This window comes from Petromyzon marinus, chromosome 21 (assembly GCF_048934315.1).
Source record: "Petromyzon marinus isolate PM22_M1 ecotype Great Lakes invasive population chromosome 21, UKy_Petmar_22M1.pri1.0, whole genome shotgun sequence".
In the NCBI taxonomy this organism is placed as follows: domain Eukaryota; kingdom Metazoa; phylum Chordata; class Hyperoartia; order Petromyzontiformes; family Petromyzontidae; genus Petromyzon; species Petromyzon marinus.
This window is the reverse complement of record NC_133687.1, coordinates 13091791-13112749: the sequence shown is the minus strand read 5'-3', so window position 1 is coordinate 13112749 and position 20959 is coordinate 13091791. Positions and strand designations below refer to the sequence as shown.

Genomic DNA, 20959 nt, shown 5'->3' with positions numbered 1-20959 from the left:
AGGTTGAATGCCCTGAATAATTATTTAATAATGCTCTTCTTTGCATTCCTGAGCCAGTGAAGGAAATTCCACTTTATTATGTGGGCGAATCTATCCATTGTACTGTACAACCACTGTAGACTTTGCAATAGTGATTTTCATTTTATCCACAACCAAGATTTGAACTCGCGCCCTTCCGATTGTGCGACCCATTACTAAAAGAATGAAAAAAGAATTAAAGGTTTCGGGCGATGATCATATTTTTTAAATCAAAACGTGTACTTTATTGATACTGGACAAACTCCCGCCATAGGAATGTAGACAGACCTAGACATGTTTTAGGAGTCGGTGTATTGTGGATGACGATGATGGTTGTCACGGGAGGCTCGGGTGTGAGAACCGTGGGCTCATGTGGGGTCCTCCCGACCCTTGCCCTCCATTCCATTGGGCTCTCATTTGTGGGCAGGTCGCTTCTGCATAAGTGCTATATAGATCAGTGGGCCTTACTTTGCTGATCTTGTCATCCTCGCAGCGGCGGAATTTGGCTCGCCCCCGAACAAAAACGGGTCACCGCATCGCGCGCCTTCAGATGCGCTTCTGCGGCCGTCTGGAACGTTCTTCCTTCCAATACAGTATTAGGAATACACTGGAGCTATGCACTTTTAAATGATCTAGATTGAAAACGAATTTCTTTATTTAAACAGCTTGTGTTTAAATCTTGATTATTTTAAGCTTTCGTGACTGCAGGAATTCATATTCTTTGGTTCTTTCGGTTAAGTCACATGGTAGGTAGAAAAATAATAATAAGAGATCACGACGTTTCGATCGCAACACAAGCAATCGTCATCAGTTGGGACAACTACAGCAAGAAAAAACTGCCTACTTCAGCAGTAGGCAGTTAAACAAAGTGTTTTGTAAGGTCATCTTTCAGAAGTCGTCTTCTATTTCCCAAACAAACGGGAACAAGATTTCGTTTTAAAGCTTTCGTGACTGCAGGGATTCATATTCTTGGGTTTCACACCTGATGATGAAACGTCGTGAGAATTGTATAGTTTAATATTTTATTATTTTATTATTTCCCTTCTACGTGACTTTACCGAAAGAACCAAGAATATGAAACGGGAACAGAGTTTCATATTGTTGGTTCAAGGGTTTTCAAATGCAGTAGATATCTTCCGGAAGATACAAACCGCTTCCGGAAGATAACTTCTGCTTCCCAATAAAATCCGTAGACGGGAGGGGGGAGGGGGACGCTGCCCGCCCCGCCCCGCCCCGCATGTCCACGTGGTCATAGGAAAATAAATATATAAATAGGCGTTTAGCCGCGGCCGCAGCTGATTGGCCAGAGGCCCCCCCCCACCCCCCGTGACGTCACATCAGCATGGCCGCCCTCAGGGTCGCGTCTTCGTGCCGGTGGGACTTGCAAAGGCACACTCAGGTAAAACGCAAACAGTAACATTTATTTTAAAATCGTCTTTAAACTCTCCAGGTGTTCGTCTCGATGAAAAGTAGTGGCGTTCAACGAATATTTTAAAATGTCTAATAAAAAAAATAATATTTGAAGCGAGCGGTGGGATTTGAACCCTTGTCATCGAGCGCGACGCACTGTAACCCTGCAGCTGATTGTACAGTGCGAGACGTGATGCCTTGGGGGGTTTTTTTTTGAGAATTTTTAACTTGAGAATCTCCTCTGGAGGTACGGGGAAAAAAAATCACCGTGTAAGCTAAAACAAAGTAACACGGAACGTCTGTGTTAGCGGTGTATCAATGTCAACTTTTCTGATATACAGTATTCGATTATTGTAATTAATTTAATTCACAAGTTAAGCGTTTGGCCGTGATTGAATGATCAGCATTGTGAGTTGGGGGTACTTAAACGTGATTTTTTTTGACAGTACAGAAAGTGGGTTGCAGGGGTTGTCCTCTTCAACAACGCGGTTCGCACGGCAGCTCTGTTGTGGGATGGAATCCGCGTATTGCATGGGATTTCTCGGGGCAATTATGCAGTTTCATTCCACATTAAACACCAACACTTGAAGTAGGAATTGTCCAAACATCCGAAGAAAAGCCCTCCTATTTCTACGTGGGCTGGATTGTCAACTTATAAAGACCCTCGGTAACATTCTTGTTGGTGATCAACCAACTCTGTGTCGTGGTCTGTGACCTTTACAATCGTCAAACAGAAGCCATTACCTGTCAAAATCTTAATGAAGAAATTAACAAAATATACATTCCAAAGTCTGGAAAAGGTGACATTGTTCGCCAAAGCTATTCGGTGACGACCTCTATTGTATACGCTTGTTGTCCTAGCCGTGTCCGTTACACAATTCTTAACCATACGTCGAACTCTTAACCTTAAGTTGATTGCTGGCAAGTCACCCTCAAGATGAAGTTTTTTTTCCCCTGTGTAATGATTTTAAATCCTTAACCTAGGTGTCTTTGGCAAAAGGAATACATTGTTGCCTTTTAATTGAGTGGCGTTTCAAATCGGAGACAAGTTTGATAACAATGGAGGGACTTCTTCTTAAAATGTCTACATGTGGGGATAGACGGCTGCCTTATCAGTGTGTACTACCCATCGTAACCTACAGAAACATAGCGATTACCAACAAACCTGGAACCAAAATTGTGCAAAGAAGCATGGAGAGAATGCATGCTGTGAAAAACAAACGCTGAGCGACTGAGGAACTTGGGGATTGGAGCGCATACACAGGTTAATTACGTCAAATCATTTGTCTTGAACAGGACAAATCCGCAGAAGGGATGAATGGTCGTTGGCCAAGGATGAAGTGGGATCCAAGAAATGGAAAATGTTACAAGGAATGGAAACTGTTAAAGGGAACATATTCCGAGGAGATGGAGCGGTGACATTTTGTTTAAGTAGTGACCCTAGTCTGGTTTCATTTCCAGTGGTGGGCCTCATATCAGCAGAGTCAAGCGTGTTAAACAAATACAGCAAAGCAGCTCCTGGACTTAAGTCGATCCGCACTCAAAGCAAGGTTGCTAATTTCCGCCCATTATTACTTATCGCCGGTAGGACCCGCACTTGCACTCAGCCGTCGGTTCTGCACACACACACACACAGACAGACCAGGGCGCGGAACGTCGCCCAGTCGGGCTGTCTCCCGACGCGGCTCTCCGCTGCTAAACCTCTGTGCATTCGTAGTGAGATTTTTTAAAAGCATTTGTAATTTAATTCGGCCCTTAAAAATGGCTCGTGAAAAAAGGAAAAGGTCGCTGCTCAAGTGATGACCCTGATGATGAAGGTTGTTCCTTCACCTGCGGATTTATTGCAGCATTTCCCCCCCCACTTTGACTGCAAATATTCAGTCCAAAATAAGCCAGGAATTAAGAAGAATCGAGGCAAGAACTTTCCAAACACTTATATATGATTTTGTAGTTTAAATAGGCTGTTTGTATTCTAATATTTAAAAAGTTGCATATCGGACCCTTTGTCAGGATTATTGTTTCTCTGGGAAAATCCGTCTCGACTTGCGTCGTTTCGACTTACGGCACCTTTTATAGAAACGTAGGCCCGAAGATCGCCTATGCACTGTTTGTCAACAAATAGTGCCGAGTTGCCCAATGTTCTTGGCAGAGCTGTCCATGAATGCTACGCTTTGGCATAACATGAAGAACGATTCAGTCCTATCATTCTCTTCCCCAGAAATGCGTCTGTCTGTGTCTAACAGACTTCACAAAGTTTCACAAGAACTAGACCACACATCAACCACTCGGCAAAGACACTCACCACACAGCTAATCCACGCCATTCGCAAAAAAAATATCTTCATAGGTTTTGAGTTAAATACAAAAAAATATTTACTTGGTAAACATTTTTTTGTATTTTACCAGCAAAGACCCACAGAGCTATATAGGTCTTTTTCAGAAGCGACCTGACCACAAACTATTGCTGAACGAAGTGGCTTATCTTGTGTACATTTCTAACAGCCAAATACTCTTAAACGCATGTTTCTAAATGTGCAGGGATCCACACGACCACAGGGAGAACACACAAACTGCAAATATACAGGCATGAGGGTCGGGATTGAACCCACGCCCACCAGGCAAGTTAGTTAGAAAATAAATTAAATATAACGGTGTTGTGTTTCCGTGCGATTAGTGCCTTTGCTTGAGAGCACAGTGTTAGAGCCTACGAGCCGACAGAACGAAGGCTGCTTCTTCGGCGGATTGGATTCCCAGCTTGTGAAATTCTTTGAAATTCTTCCCGATTGTTGGATGGCAGGTGTTGACTCTGTGAAAGGGCTGAGGGATCTGGTAGAATGAAAGAAGGGATGGCGATGGGTGCAACGGCATCGGCGACATTGGCTGTGATGACCTCTTGCCCTTGGCTCGACTCAATGTTTACGTAGTAATTGTGCGTGCGTGTGCACATGTGTTTGTGATATCACGTGTTCGTGTGTGTGATGTGGGGAGCAGTAGTGTAGTGGTTAGCGCACAGCACTACGAACCCGGCCACCCAACTTCCATTCCCGCTCATGACCAATACCAGTGATGATTATCTGCACTGGTCCTGGGCCTCCCCTAGGTCGACTCAACCTCAAATGAGTACCTGGTGCGGTGTGCAAACATCGCCACTAGGGAGACAAAGGCGGCCGGGCGTGGTGCTGGCCACCCACCCCCTCGTGTGCCGTGCCGGCCTTCATGAAGTTGCTCACTGACAGCTCTTGCCCCAACAGTCTGTTAACCGGCTATACGGGGGGGTCTTCGTCTTTGTGTGACCATGTGTGTTTGTGTGTGTGCATTTCGGCACTACATGGATGCATACGTGATTATTGTGTCTGTATGTATGTGTGCGTGTTTGTATCTGTGTGTTGGTATTTGTCGCTAATAAGTAGGTGTCTCTTGTGTGCTTGTATACATGCCTGTGCATGTGTGTTCACATAGGGTGGCGGTCATGACCTTGAGCAATTAACACAAGATTATTTTCCCCACTCCTGATTACTCCACACTGGGCGTGATGACGCATGCCTGCGATCCACCACTTTGAAGGCAGGGGTTAGTGGCAGTGAGATAAATAGGGTATGTACAGCAAGTACAGCAAGTGGGTTTGTCAGCAAGTGTGTATATAATGGATCTTTTGAGTGTAAACTCCTCTTATGTGTGAAGGGTTTTCTCAAGATTTCCTTCCACATGAAGCCAAACGCAATTAAATATCCCAATGCAGTATGCCCCTAAAATATTTCTGAGACTCGGTGATGCTTTCCGACATAAATAAATGATAATCGTACAATTTCAGAATTAATTATTGATCCACTACCACTGCAAGTTGGATTTAGATGCCCTTGCGTCTCAAGACTTTGTAAAAGGAACCGTGGGAATATTTATTTTGTAAGGGAGCAGGGGACAGACATTCATTGGCAGGGAAGAGGAAGATCTTGAACCTGGCTTTGTGCAGGGAGCTGACTGCATGCATGACGGGGGATTTCGTTAAAATAAGCTTCCCTCTGCAGAATCCTCTTGTGGATGGGTCTGGTGATTCGATGATGCTCTCTTGTCAACCCACACGGCTTACCCCGTTATTCTTGTAAGGGAAATTGAGTTATCAGGTCCAAACGGCGTACGGCCGTTTCAACACGGGCAACATTTACATTTTTGTGTATTTGTGTTTCTCACTTGTGATTGGACTTTGTGGGATGAACGTTGAGATTCATAGCGGCACGGGGTGACCAGTAAGGTCTGAATTGGTCTGTAATAAGGTAGGGCACTGGTAAGGGGTTGACAGGTACGTAGTGGTGGTATCCGTATCACGACGACGGTGGTGATGACGACGTTAACGATGAATGAAAACAGTTGACGAATGTCTGTTGTCGGTATTGCTCCCCCTGCTCAGTGTCTGCGGTTGCCGTGCTGCGTCACATATTTGCGAGCGTGCACCATCTACACAGCCACCCACGACCCCAGTGAGAAGGTGAGGGCTCCGTTCTGTCTGCCTGCGACGCGTGTCGAGGGACGTTTATGCATGCTTCGTCGCTACGTTCCGGTTCCATTGCTTCAGGTGAACCGTACGTCGTCGCGTACAAAAAAAAAGATTGATTTTAATTTTTGCTGAATTCCAGTTTTTGAATTATAAAGATCGGTTCAGCTGTCATGTCATGTGAGAATTACTGCTAAGCGTCAGGATGCATGGGAAAGTTCTGCCCCCTGCTGTGTAGACTGGATGTCACTTGACGATATGTGATGTCCGCTTCCGCTTCTCTGTGAGAGATCTGAATGGTATCTCATGGCAATTCCGGTGAAGCAATCTGCATAATGTTTGGGAGAAATTATTATTCTTTTAAATGGTAGGATGGTCAGTTTAAGAGCGCAGTGGTTAGCACACTTCACTATGTACCCAGCACCCCAAGCTCGATTCCCAGCGATGGATAACATCCGTGGCAGTTGCCATCACCGAAATGTATTGCCCAGAGTGGTCAAGTATAATTGAATGACTGACATGGCTTGGGGAGGCCTTAATCGAGCAGTGGATTGACAAAGGCCTGTAAATTATTATCTGTAATTTATTCAAACAGTGGGGATCGTGTTTATGTTAATTATGACGATGATGTTTGTCACCACAGACCTTCGACAAGATCCTCATCGCTAACCGAGGAGAGATTGCCTGCCGGGTGAGTGTGCGAGGGGTGTTTCGCATTGAGCAAGACTGACACAATTGGGAATCCTACGGTTCATAATGTGCTCGCAAACAGCACTTGCCCCAACAGTCTGTGCAAGGTTATACGTGGGACCTTGGTCTGTGTGTTGCGTGTGTGTCTGTGTGTATGCAGGTGATTAAAACATGCAAGAAAATGGGGATAACGACGGTGGCGGTTCACAGCGACGTGGACGCCAACGCTGTGAGCGCAGCACATTCATTCCTACTGTAATCGTCGTCGTCATCATCAAGATCGCAGTGAACATCATCATCATCTTCACCACCGTCGTCGTAATCGTCATAATCCTGTCTGTCAAACATCGTTGTCGTCATCATGATCCTTACCAACGTCGCCATCATCGTCTTAATACTGACCGTCAAACATTGTCATCATCATCATCCTCACCACTGTTGCCATCATCATCATCATAATCCTGCCCGTCAAACATCGTTATAATAATTATTACAATTTTACTACCACATCACCTCGCAGAGGATTTTGGCTAACCATTGAGCAAAGACGGTCACCGCATCGCGCACTTTCAGATGAACTTCTGCGGCCGTCTGGAATGTTCTTCCTTCCGATATTAAGAAGCCACTGGAGCTATGCACTTTGGAATCTAGATTGAAAACTAATTTCTTTAGAACTGCTTTTTGTGTATAGTTTGTTTGTCCTAACCCTGCACCTCCAATTCGCACGGTGCGAAATAAGTTCTAGATGCACACTGTCAATACAACCCTCGCCATCCTCATCACCACGCCTACGGCTATCACTATAGCCATCATCAGCACCACCACCACTTTCATCATCATCATCACCATCATTACCATCGCTGCCATCACTACCACCTCCACCACCTTCACTCTCGTGGCCGTATTTGCCTTCCCCCCCCCCACCTCGTGCTGCCCCGTGCCTGGTGTTAGGTGCACGTGAAGATGGCTGACGAGGCTTTCTGCGTGGGCCCGGCCCCCACCGCCCAGAGCTACCTCAACATGGCGGCCATCCTCGACGCCGTGAAGACGTCGGGCGCGCAGGCGGTGAGGGACAACGGCCATCGCGCTTCACGTGCCGCTCGCTTGCGTTCTTAAACTTTAAAAAAAAAAACCTTGATTATGACCGCATGCAAGCGCAGCACGTCCACACGCTTCACGTGATCGCAGGACAGTCCTCGCGCCGCTCGCTATTTTAACACCTTTCCCGTTTCCGAGACGTTTGCAAGTTGCAGGGTTGGTGGTTGTGGTTGTGGGGGCGGGGGTCTCGTTCACCGCTGAATCTTGGAACGCACAATGCGGCTCTGCGTTATTTTCCACGGTAGCGAGATGTTAACTGCTTTGCCTGGTATGCAGGAGGTCGTGGGTTCGATTTCGACCTTGACGCCTGCTTTATATTTGTAGTTTGCATGTCTCTCTCTCTCTCTCTCCCCGTGGTCGTGTGGATTTTTATCCGGCTCCAGTTTTTACCTCCACATTTTGAATGAACATGTGTTTAGAGTGTTTGACTGCTAAAAATGTCCACGTGATGATAAGCCACTTCGTTGAGCTATCATTTGTGGCCAGGTCGCTTCTAAAAAAAAACTGTGTAGCTCAGTGGGCCTTACCTCGTAAAATAAAACTAGTTTATAGTTTTTAATCATTTACATTTGATTTAGAGAGGTGCAGCGCCTCTGTTTTTAAAAGACATTGTGACTGTACTCACCGGACAGAACTGTAGCGACACGGCCGCACCCTACGATAGCTGGCACTGAAACTGTGCCCCACGCCCTCCCGCACAGCCTTTTACTTCTGATTCCGTTCCCGATAAATGAAGCGTACGGAATCTGAATTAAAAACCGATGACGTACACAGCCGTCATTGGCACTGGAAAAGGGGTTAATATCTTTTTTTTTTCCCCCACTCCCTCAAGTTTTATTGCGATTGTACTATGGATAAATGGTGAAGTGACGAGACCCAAGAACCCATTCGGATCTCTTAGCAGTACCCGGTGCAGCCTTTCATGTTGGAGAAGGGCCCCCGGAAGCGGATTACACGGAACAACTTGTGAGGTCAAGCGGCCGCTGCTACCTGCTCACCGTGTCGAGCGCTGCTCCAATACAGTAGGGGGCAGCGCTTTCCCACCCGCTCGGCTGTAGAGAGTGATGTTAGTCGCATGACGGTCAAACCGATGTTTTAATTCTCAAGAGCCATGATTGGGACAATTTAAGTAGAAAACCGGATATAGCCTGATGTTTTTTTTGTTTTTATTGTGCAGCCACTGGTTAATGAGCTGAGCCCACTACACCTGAGAACCCAGTGTAATCGCATGCGGCCGATACTCAAGATTGGATCATTGGATGTCAGCGGTGCCGATTCAGTGATTCGTAATTGCCTGTCGTGAACTCTCTGAGCGAGAGTCGCCCAGACCTGGGGCTTGAGCCCAGGGTCTCGGCATGATTCACTGCGGCGGTCGCGGGGAAATTTGATGGCCATAGTGGGGTTGATGATGGTGGTGATGGTGACGACGACGATGATGATGATGATCGTGGCTTTTACAATTTCTTGTTATGCAGGTGCATCCTGGGTATGGCTTCCTGTCAGAAAACAAGGAGTTTGCAAAACAGCTGGTGAGACGGTCTGAGCGTGGAAATGATCATCACAATTTAAAATCGTTCTTAAACATTTTTTTTCGATTTCACAATTTTTTTTCGTTTTTAACGATCAATGTGCCCATTTTTACCTGATCTCAGAAGCTAAGCAGGGATTTGGGGCTTGATAATGCTCAGATAAGCGACCACCATGCATAACAAAAATGGGTGTTACAGGCATGTTGTGGCCTGCCTTACTGGCTATCGGTGTTCGATACGGAAAAATCCATCGTACTGTATGTTATCACTCGTACTGTATGTATACGCTCCATTGCCCTTGTGTGCAAGTGTTCGTGTACTGCAAACGTGTTTTTTATGCGTGCACCGTCGGTGTGCACGTCCACGCTTGCATGCATCCGCATTCACGTGGCACGCGTGCGTTTGTGCGTGCGTTTCAGGCTGCGGAAGGGGTTAAATTCATCGGGCCCGACACGCACGCGCTGCAGGCGATGGGTGACAAGATCGAGAGTAAACTCATCGCCAAGACCGCCGGGGTCAACACCATCCCGGGCTTCGACGGCGTCGTCAAGGTGCAGCCCTGCCCACCTGTTAGCCTGCTATCCACACACCTGGAGCCCTGCCCACCTGTTAGCCTGCTATCCACACACCTGGAGCCCTGCCGCCTGTTAGCCTGCTATCCACACACCTGGAGCCCTGCCGCCTGTTAGCCTGCTATCCACACACCTGGAGCCCTGCCCACCTGTTAGCCTGCTATCCACACACCTGGATCCCTGCCACCTGTTGACCTGCTATCCACACACCTGGAGCCCTGCCCACCTGTTAGCCTGCTATCCACACACCTGGAGCCCTGCCACCTGTTAGCCTGCTATCCACACACCTGGAGCCCTGCCCACCTGTTAGCCTGCTATCCACACACCTGGAGCCCTGCCACCTGTTAGCCTGCTATCCACACACCTGGAGCCCTGCCACCTGTTAGCCTGCTAGCCACACACCTGGAGCCCTGCCCACCTGTTAGCCTGCTATCCACACACCTGGATCCCTGCCCGCCTGTTAGCCTGCTAGCCACACACCTGCAGCCCTGCCCGCTAGCCCACCCGCTATCTCAGCCACCTGCTGTGCTGCTTGCTAACCTGCTCTCCCAGTCACCTGCTATCCCACCAGCTTGCTACTCCGCCTGCTATCCCACTAGACCAGGGGTCGGCTCCGGAGCCGCATGCGGCTTTTTAGGGGCTGCTTGGTGACGTTTTTCGCACGCATTGCGGCTGTTGAAATATTTAGGTTTTTTTTTACTGAATACGAAAAAAATGTCGTCTTGTTTTTTTGGTTGCCGACCCTCTGCACTAGACCAATCGTTGACCATCAAACGCGCGCTCCTCAACACTCCGATTCCATTGGCTGTTGTTGGTCAGCAGGGCCCGACTGTTCTCGTGGGGTAAATTTCTTCATTTATGCGTTTTGTGAATTCCCCAGAACACGAAAGACGCCGTGAAAATTGCGCGCGAAATCGGTGAGTGGGCGTCGCGCGGACGGAACGAGGGGTAGGGTGGGGGGGGGAGCGAGGATCGCGCTGAATCGAGACTCTGAGAGCGGTCCTCCAAAGGGACCACGTGATCAAAAGAGACGGCAGTGGTAGCGGGTTCTCTACACACTGCAGAGGTTCGCATTTTGGAATCCAGTGATCCAGTGGCCGTCCTGAGTTTGTTGTTGCGGGTGTGCAGGCCATTGCCTGCCACCATCGGGGTGAAAATTTGCCAGTTTACAAATTGACACTGCAAATTGCTCCGTTGGAACTATACGTAGCAGCAAGCATCACCTCCGACTGGCAGACTAATGCCCCAGGTCACCCTTGCAAATAAGGCTTATCCTGGTCTCTTTGAGTTTTCACCTGGTTAAACGAAATAACCGTGCATGCGAGTTTAGTACCGAGCATGGCGGCGTTACAGGTGAGAGACGTGTTTGTTTGTGTTCAATGTCTGTGTGTGTTTTGTATTCTTGTACATGTTTGTGTGTGTGTGCGTGTTGCCATCCGTGAGCTTCTCCGGCAAGCGAGGCTGCGTTGGCTGGGTCACGTAGACCGAATGCCCAGCCACTGCATGCCCCCAAACAGCTTCTGTTTGGCCAGATAGATAGGGCTAAACGAGCGCAGCACGGGCTAGAGAAGAGATGGACTAATGTGGTACAGAATAATGTGGAGCCGATTGGACTTGCCGATGACTGGTACTAGCAGTGTAAAGATTAGCCTCTTGTGGAGGAGGTTCGGGAAGGACGCTGCTGGGGAGTTGAAGGCAGTCGGCCTGCAGGAACAACAGAGGGCAGAGGAGTGACGCTCGCAATAGCGAGCGGAGCATCGGACAGCTAAAACTCTGATTTGGAACGTTGGGGAGCACACTTGGTGCATCGGCCATTTATCTCAGACAGTCAACCTATTGACACATGGGCCTGTTCCGTGATCTCCTGCCAGCGGGTCCTCGACATTTCACGTGGCCTCAAAGTGCACCCAGTATGGCACAAGTGCCGTGGTAACGTCAACACCGCTTAGTGGCGAATGGTGGTTGTTGCTATTCCTGTGTGTGCGTGTGAATGAGTGTTGTTGTACGTGTGTTTTACAGGTTACCCTGTAATGATCAAGGCCTCTGCTGGTGGAGGCGGCAAAGGGATGAGGATCGCGTGGAACGACGAGGAGACTAAGTGCGTGTGTGCACAAGTAATATCTATCGTGTAAACACTCGTGATTAATTGGCTACTAACATCTTAAAAAAAAAAATCCAATGCAGGACCCTCCTGAAGTAAAGCCCAATAGCTCTGTTATAGCTTTCTTGGATAAATAAGTAAACATTTTATTGCAATCTAATCTATATTGCTGTGAATATGTAGTATCTACAGTATAGAACCTGAAGTGTAACTTTCATATTAACTCCACTGAGTATTCCGATTCATTATTTATTTAGCGAACGCTACATGTGACTTTACACCGCAGAGCACTGGATGCATTGTTAAGGCTACATTGGGGATCTTTGCTTTTGTGTGCGTGTGTGTTATGGGGATTGGTTGTGTGGGTGGCAGTTAGAGAACTGCACTACGATTGGTGACGAATATCTGAACCAGTCCTGGTCCCCTCCCCTTGGTCAACTCGGCCTTGAATGAGTACCTGCTTTGTAAACCTCAGCGCTGGAGAGAGGAAGCCGGCTGGGCGTGGTGCTTGCCTCCCAACCCCCCCCCCCCCCTCGTGTGCTGTGCCGGCCTTCATCGGCGCTCGCTCACGGCACCTGGCCCCCCAAACAGTCTGCTGAAGGCTACACGTGGGGGGGATCTTTGTCTTCGTTCCGTACGCAGGGAGGGCTTCCGCTTCTCCTCTCAGGAGGCGGCGTCGAGCTTCGGAGACGATCGCCTCCTCATCGAGAAATTCATCGACAACCCCCGACACATCGAGATACAGGTGCCCGCGGCATCAACACGCACCTCGTCGCGCTCCCATCGCCCTCGCCACTGGCAGGGACGATGGCGTCAAACTCGCGGGGTGGACGCTCGGTGAGATGTGGACGTGTGTGTGTGTGTGTGCGCGTGCGTGTGTGATATGTGCGTGTGTGTGTGTGTGTGCGCGTGCGTGTGTGATGTGTGCGCGTGTGTGTGTGTGGGGAGTGGTAGTGTAGCGGTTAGCGCGCTGCGCTACGAACTGTGGCGACCCGGGTTCGATTCCCGCTCATGGCTACCTCCAGTGACGATTATCTGAATGGGTCCTGGGCTTCCCCTAGGTTGACTCGGCCTGAAATTATAACCTGGTACAGTGTGTAAAAACATGGCCACTGGAGAGCCGTGCCAGCCTTTATAGGTGCTCGCTAACAGCATTTGCCTCGACAGTCTTGTTAAAGGCTACGTGGGGGGGGGGATCTTCGTCTTTTGTGTGTGTGTCTTTGCTATTCAGGTGCTGGCGGATGAGCACGGGAACGCACTGTGGCTGAACGAGCGCGAGTGCTCTGTACAGAGACGCAACCAGAAGGTGGTGGAGGAGGCCCCGAGGTAGAGAGACACTGCCCGTCTTTTAATTGTACGCCTCTGCCTGAAGGGATTCTTGGCAGTAGCTCCGTGATATCCTCTTCCACGGGCTGCCCTCTAACACAAATGCTTTGGCTGCTCCTGTGAGAATTTCTAATTAAATTTTTTATTTTCCCCCAATGACGCCTGTGTGTTGCGCGTGTGTTGCGCGTGTGTTGCGCGTGTGTTGCGCGTGTGTTGCGCGTGTGTTGCGCGTGTGTAGCATGTTCCTGGACACACAGACGCGCCGTGCGATGGGGGAGCAGGCGGTGGCGCTGGCGCGTGCCGTGCGCTACTCCTCGGCCGGCACCGTCGAGTTCCTCGTCGACTCCCAGAGGAACTTCTATTTCCTGGAGATGAACACGCGCCTGCAGGTCTCGTACAAAGACAAACATCCCCCGTAGAGCCTGAACAGACATGCCCGCCCTTTTTGACATGGGAACGGAATCGGAAGAAAAACTCATGACGTACGCATACATCGTCGTAACGGGAAAAGGTTAGTGACGCCGATGCCGGTGATTGTTGATGATATTAATGATGCTGTGGCTGATACTGGTGATGTAGGTGGAGCACCCGATCACGGAGTGCATCACGGGGCTGGACCTCGTCATGGAGATGATCCGCGTGGCCGCGGGCCACCGCCTGCGCCTCTCCCAGTCCGAGGTTCCCATCCGGGGCTGGGCCATCGAGTGCCGCGTCTACGCAGAGGTCGGCCAAACCATCAGTGCGGCCTTGTGGCTGAATGTCTGCCTGTGTGTTTGTCTTTGTGTGTGTGTGTGTTGTGTTTGTGCAGTGGTTAGCGCAACTGCCCCTGCGCCCCGAGTTCAATTCCCGCTCACGGCCAACATCGGTGACGAATGTATGAACCGGTCCTGGGCGTCCCCTAGGTCGACTCGGCCTTAAATGAGTACCTGCTGCGATGTGTAAAAGCGTCAGCACTGGGGAGACAAAGTTGGGCTATGTCTGGTTCAGGCCACACACCACCCCTGCCCCCCCCACCCACCCTCTGTTCAGGCTATATGGCGCTCTTTGCACAAGTTATTCTATAAGTTTCATTTTTTCAAAATTTCTTGCTTGGTTTTTACACCTGATGGTGTTGCTTGTGTTGCAATCAAAACGTCGTGAGAATTTTATTGTTTTATTTTTATTGTTTTATTGTTTCCCATCTGCGTGACTTTACCGAAAGGGCCAGGAATATGAATATTATTCTATATGGTTGTATTATATGTGTGTGTGCGTCCCCATGTGTATCCCTGTGTGCAGGACCCGTACAAGTCGTTTGGCTTGCCATCCGTTGGACGCTTGTCCCAGTACCGGGAGCCGACCCACCTGACCAACGTGAGGCCCCCTCGCCCCTCGCTCCTCAACCCAGCCACCCTGCCTGGGTGTATTTGTGTTTGTGTGTGTGTATGTGTGTATGTGTGTTTGTGTGTGCGAGTGTCTATATGTGCTGGCTTTCATTGATGCTCACCAAGAGCACTTGCCCCGACAGTTTGTAAAGGCTATACGGGGGATCTTTCTATTCCTCTAGGTGCACGTATGGGGAGCGGTAGTGTAGCGGTTAGCGCGTTGCGCTACGAACCCGACGACCCAAGTTCGATTCCCGCTCACGGCCAACATCGGTCACGATTATCTGAACCGGCTGCTGGCCTCCCCTAGGTCGACTCGGCCTCCAATGAGTACCTGGTGGAGCGTGTAAAAACATTGCTACTGGGGAGACAAAGGTGGTCGGGCGTGGTGCTGGCCACCCACCACCACCTCGTGTGCCGTCCCGGCCTTCATAGGGTTTTCGTTAACGGCACTTGCCCCAACAGTCTGTTAAGGCTATACGGGGGATCTTTGTCTTTGCAGGTGCGTGTAGACAGTGGCATCACGGAGGGCAGCGACATCAGCATCTTCTACGACCCCATGATCTCCAAGGTAGCGTCGTCACGTCCGTGTCATGAGCAACCTCGCGGGGGGTTGCACTCCTGCGAGGAGTTGTCGGATCGCCCAGACACGCGTGAAGCTCGCAAACCCGCTGGGACGTCCTGACACGTATTTGTAGAATTCTCTTAAGCATTCCAAATGTAGCAGGAACCTCCTGAAGAGGAGTCTTGAGACTCGCTCTGAGACATTTCGCCACAACCCTCCGCGCCGAGCTGTGAATTCACCGACCTTGGTTCGATTCCCGGTTCACGGCTAACGTCGGTGGCGAGTCGTCACCTCGGATCCGAACCAGTTCGCGTGCCTCCCAGGAAGTCGACTCTGCATTAAACGATTACCCCGGTGCCGTGAGTAAACGTCAGCGTTTCACAGACGGATGCGGCTGGGCGTGTGCGTGTGGTGCTGGTCGCACGACCCCCATAGTGCGCCGTGCCAGCACTTGACAGGTCCTTGTGACGCTGCACGGATTGATGTTTAGGTTGGTGTTTGTCCTCCCCGTCGTTTAGCTCGTCACGTACGGAGGGGATCGCAAAGAGGCACTTCGGAGGATGGTGGAAGCTCTGGACAGCTACGTTATCCGGGGTAATGAGTCCTCATCATCTTCTTCATCACGAGTGGGCAGCCCCTCCTACGTATGAGGTCACGTGTAAGGGTGGGGCCAATGGCGTAGCCAGGATTTTCAGGTAGGGAGGGGGGCAACCCCTCCAGCAATAAAAAATGATACGAGTTGTTAGTAAGTAAGGAGTTGTTAGTGAGTAAGGAGTTGTTAGTGAGTAAGGAGTAGTTAGTAAGTAAGGAGTAGTTAGTAAGTAAGGAGTTGTTAGTAAGTAAGGAGTTGTTAGTGAGTAAGGAGTTGTTAGTAAGTAAGGAGTAGTTAGTGAGTAAGGAGTAGTTAGTGAGTAAGGAGTTGTTAGTGAGTAAGGAGTAGTTAGTAAGTAAGGAGTTGTTAGTAAGTAAGGAGTAGTTAGTGAGTAAGGAGTAGTTAGTGAGTAAGGAGTTGTTAGTAAGTAAGGAGTTGTTAGTAAGTAAGGAGTTGTTAGTAAGTAAGGAGTAGTTAGTGAGTAAGGAGTTGTTAGTAAGTAAGGAGTAGTTAGTGAGTAAGGAGTTGTTAGTAAGGAGTTGTTAGTAAGAAAGGAGTTGTTAGTTAGTAAGGAGTTGTTAGTAAGTAAGGAGTTGTTAGTTAGTAAGGAGTTGTTAGTAAGCAAGGAGTTGTTAGTAAGCAAGGAGTTGTTAGTAAGTAAGGAGCTGCTAGTAAGTAAGGAGCTGTTAGTAAGTAAGGAGTAGTTAGTGAGTAAGGAGTTGTTAGTAAGGAGTTGTTAGTAAGTAAGGAGTTGTTAGTAAGTAGTTGTTAGTAAGTAAGAAGTTGTTAGTAAGTAAGGAGTTGTTAGTAAGGAGTTGTTAGTAAGTAAGGAGTTGTTAGTGAGTAAGTAGTTGTTAGTAAGTAAGGACTTGTCCCTTGCTTTTTATTCGACGCGTGTACGGCGATGGCGCAGCCATCGATCGAGGGTCGAATTCGAACCGCGTTGTGTGATCGCCATCGCGCTCGCTGAAGGTGAATGCCTTCAGGGAAGTCGTGTACTGTATACGCAACTTCGCACAATGCTGCGAGTCAATTGGGGGGGGAATTTCGATTGGGGGGGCACGTGCCCACCCCCCCTCCGCCAGTGGGTGGGGCGATGTGAAGGACTGTTGTGGTAATGTGGGTGACTCTTTCCAGTCATTTCAGTCGGTTAACCCATGCCACCTGGGTCTTTCCCGTGACCTCCTGCCAGCAAGCCTTCGACACTTCACGTGGCCTTAAAGTGCACACAGCCTGGCACAAGCGCCGTTGAGACGTCAGATCTCCTGAGTGGCGGATGGCGGCTGTTGTTGTTGACTTTTGTTTCCTGCCTCTCCCTGCAGGAGTCACCCACAACATCCCCCTGCTGAGGGAGATCATCACTAACCAGCGCTTCATCACCGGCGACATCTCCACCAAGTTCCTGCCCGAGGTCTACCCAGAAGGGTTCAAAGGTGAGGCTCACTCGCACCACCACGACCCTCGACCTCCCGGTGTCCGACCACCCCCCGTCCTCGGCCGAGCACAACTGACCCTTCCGGAACTCGTGACCTCTTCTCGCACCCTAACCTTGACTGTAACCCTCACCCTTAATCTTCTAATCCTAACCCTGACACTAGCTGCTTAACCTGTGCCTGAGCCATGACCCCAACCATAGCCCTTACTCTAACCCTACATCTTCTACCTAACCATGACCATAATCCTGACCATAGCCCTAACTCTGACCGTATCTCTGACCATAGCCTTAACACTAACCTTCGCCCGAACCCCTAATCCTTACCCTAGACATCACTAACACGGAGGACTAATGGTTTGGCGATGCTGCTGCTGCTGCTGCTGCGTTGGCAGTGGCACAATTAACAACAAAAGGTCAAAGAACTTGTCAACTACACTCAAAGGAAAAACCGTATAATATGTGACGTTTCGGGCAATGGCCCTTCTCCACAGCACTGAGGTTTAGTGTTACAGTTTGTTAGTGTTGTCGTTGTAATTGTTGCTGTTGTGAATTATGTTGATATCGTTGATGATGTTGTGTGAGGCCGGGTGCTGAGCAACGTGGAGAGGAAGGAGCTGATCGCGGTCACCGCCTGCATTTACGCACGTTACCAGGAGCGCGCGCGAGTGTTCCTCAACCAGCCCAGGTACACACACACACACACGTATGCACACACACACACACACACGTTTACAAAGACACACGCACGCGAACACACACGAGCACATGAGCACAAACCCATACACGTATATACACACGCACACAGAGGAGTGCGCGCAAATGTTCCTCAACCAGCCCAGCTGCACGTGCGCACACACACACACGTATACAAAGACACGCACACACGAACACAAGCCCATACAAATACACATGGATATACACACGCACATAGAGGAGCACGTGTGAGCCTTCCTCAATCAGTGCACGTGTACACGCGCGCGCACACGAATATATACACACACACATTCATACACACACAAATATCACCTCCTGTCCAGCAGACACCTGGGGCGCAAACACACACAGACAAAGATCCCCGTATAGCCTGTGACTGTTGGGGCAAGTGGTGTTAGCGAGCACCTAATGAAGGTCGGCACGGCACACGAGGGGGTCGGTGGACGGCACCACGCCCGACCGCCTTTGTCTCCCCAGTGGCGATATTCAAAAACCGCACCAGGTCCTCATTTGAGGCGGATTCGACCTAGGGGAGGCCCAGGACCGGTTCAGATAATTGCCACTTGTGTTGGCCGTGAGCGGGAATCGAAACCTGGGTTGCCGGGTTCATAGCAAGGCACACTAACCGCGACACCACCGCTATACACGCACACACCCATAGGAGCATGCACAACCATTCTCAACCACTCTGGTACACACACACACGTACGTACACACGCATCTGTCCTGTGCCATCCCTGACGTGCGGCTGCTGCTGCCACTGCTACTGCTGCAGGCCGATGCTGAACAAGCCGCGCCCAGAGACCCTGGACCTGGCCGTGTCCCTGGACGGGCAGAGCCACGGAGTGAGGGTGGTGGGGGACCTCGGCTTGCAGGGGGTCTACGAGGTGTGTGTGCGCGTGTTGTGTGTTGTGTTGTGTGTGTGTTGTGTGTGTGTGTTGTGGTGTGTGTGTGCATGTTGTGTTGTGGTGTGTGTGTGCGTGTTGTGTTGTGGTGTGTGTGTGTTGTGGTGTGTGTGTGCGTGTTGTGTGTTGTGGTGTGTGTGTGCGTGTTGTGTGTTGTGGTGTGTGCGTGTTGTGTGTTGTGGTGTGTGCGTGTTGTGTGTTGTGGTGTGTGCGTGTTGTGTGTTGTGGTCTGTGCGTGTTGTGTGTTGTGGTGTGTGCGTGTTGTGTGTGTGTGCGTGTTGTGTGTTGTGGTGTGTGTGTGCGTGTTGTGTGTTGTGGTGTGTGTGTGCGTGTTGTGTGTTGTGGTGTGTGTGTGTTGTGTGTGTGTGTGTTGTGTGTTGTGGTGTATGTGTGTGTTGTGGTGTATGTGTGTGTTGTGGTGTATGTGTGTGTTGTGGTGTATGTGTGTGTTGTGGTGTGTGTGTGTTGTGGTGTGTGTGTGTTGTGGTGTGTGTGTGTTGTGGTGTGTGTGTGTTGTGGTGTGTGTGTGTTGTGGTGTGTGTGTGTTGTGGTGTGTGTGTGCGTGGTGTGTGTGTGCGTGGTGTGTGCGCGTGTTGTGGTGTGGTGTGTGCGCGTGTTGTGGTGTGGTGTGTGCGCGTGTTGTGGTGTGTGTGCGCGTATTCTGGTGTGTGTGCGCGTGTTGTGGCGTGTGTGTGCGCGTGTTGTGGAGTGTGTGTGCGCGTGTTGTGGTGTGGTGTGTGCGCGTGTTGTGGTGTGGTGTGTGCGCGTGTTGTGGCGTGTGTGCGCGTGTTGTGGTGTGTGTGTGCGCGTGTTGTGGTGTGTGTGTGCGCGTGTTGTGGTGTGGTGTGTGCGCGTGGTGTGGTGTGGTGTGTGCGCGTGGTGTGGTGTGTGCGCGTGGTGTGCTGTGTGCGCGTGTTGTGGCTGGTGTGCGCGTGTTGTGGCTGGTGTGTGCGCGTGTTGTGGTGTGGTGTGTGCGTGTTGTGGCGTGTGTGTGTGCGTGTTGTGGCGTGTGCGCGTGTTGTGGTGTGTGCGCGTGTTGTGATGTGGTGTGTGCGCGTGTTGTGGTGTGGTGTGTGCGCGTGTTGTGGCGTGTGTGTGTGCGTGTTGTGGCGTGTGTGCGTGTTGTGGCGTGTGTGTGTGTGCGTGTTGTGGCGTGTGTGTGTGTGCGTGTTGTGGTGTGTGTGTGCGCGTGTTGTGGCGTGTGTGTGCGTGTTGGAGTGTGTGGGGAACCGGTGGTGTAGCGGTTAGCGCGCTGCGATATGAACCCCGCGAGCCGAGTTCGATTCCCACTCATGGCCAACACCAGGTGATGATTATCTGAACCGGCCATGGGCCTCTCCTAGGTTGACTCGGCCTCAAAAGAGTACTTGATACGATGTGTAAAAACATCGTCACTGGGGAGACAAAGGCGGTCGGGCGTGGTGCTGGCCAAGCACCTCCTCGTGTACCGTTCCGGCCTTCATAGGTGCTCGCTAACAGCACTTGCCCCAACAGTTTGTTAAAGCTTTACAAGCGATCTTTATCGTTGTTGGAGCATGTGGGAGTGAGGGCCCGTGAGTGCAAGCGTGAGTTTTGTACGAGGCAAGTGAGAGTCTGTGAGAGCGTGCATATGTGGTTGGATGGGCGTCTGAGTGCGCGTCAGGCGAGGTGATAGGCTCTGTGTGCGAGTGGCGGTGATGGTGATGATGATGGGGATGATGGTGGTGATGGTGGTGATGGTTCAGGTCGAACTGGACGGAGTGAAGCTAGAAGTTATTGGCGACATCAACCTCGCGTCTCCGCTCCTGCGGATCAGCATCAATGGAAAAACCCGCACCGTGCAGGTGAGGCACGTGGACATGGACACAGCACGGGACATTGGGACACAGCACGGGACATTGGGACACAGCGCGGAGACACGGAGACACAGCGCGGAGACACGGGGATACAGCGCGGAGACACGGAGACAGCGCAGAGACACGGGGATACAGCGCGGAGACACGGGGAAACAGCGCGGAGACACGGAGACACAGCGGGGAGACACAGGGATACAGCGCGGAGACACGGAGACACAGCACGGAGACACGGAGATACAGCGCGGAGACACAGCACGGAGACACGGAGACACAGCGCGGAGACACAGCACGGAGACACGGGGACACAGCACAGAGAC

At 50.4% G+C, this 20959-nt stretch overlaps 1 protein-coding gene across 1 annotated transcript in view; it reads left to right on the top strand.

Moving 5' to 3' along the window:
• The first annotated feature begins 1310 nt into the window (after positions 1–1310).
• PCCA (propionyl-CoA carboxylase subunit alpha) overlaps positions 1311–20959 on the top strand; it is a 29005-nt gene continuing 9356 nt past the window's right edge. The window contains exons 1-20 of the mRNA XM_032958327.2: positions 1311–1417; positions 5833–5910; positions 6560–6607; positions 6767–6835; positions 7558–7671; positions 9180–9233; positions 9653–9784; positions 10686–10722; positions 11825–11903; positions 12549–12651; positions 13138–13232; positions 13471–13621; positions 13812–13955; positions 14511–14585; positions 15099–15167; positions 15680–15755; positions 17076–17186; positions 17771–17873; positions 18678–18789; positions 20532–20630. Coding sequence (XP_032814218.1) covers positions 1361–1417; positions 5833–5910; positions 6560–6607; positions 6767–6835; positions 7558–7671; positions 9180–9233; positions 9653–9784; positions 10686–10722; positions 11825–11903; positions 12549–12651; positions 13138–13232; positions 13471–13621; positions 13812–13955; positions 14511–14585; positions 15099–15167; positions 15680–15755; positions 17076–17186; positions 17771–17873; positions 18678–18789; positions 20532–20630 — 1806 coding nt within the window. The 5' untranslated portion in view covers positions 1311–1360. The remainder of the gene's footprint in view (positions 1418–5832; positions 5911–6559; positions 6608–6766; positions 6836–7557; positions 7672–9179; positions 9234–9652; positions 9785–10685; positions 10723–11824; positions 11904–12548; positions 12652–13137; positions 13233–13470; positions 13622–13811; positions 13956–14510; positions 14586–15098; positions 15168–15679; positions 15756–17075; positions 17187–17770; positions 17874–18677; positions 18790–20531; positions 20631–20959) is intronic.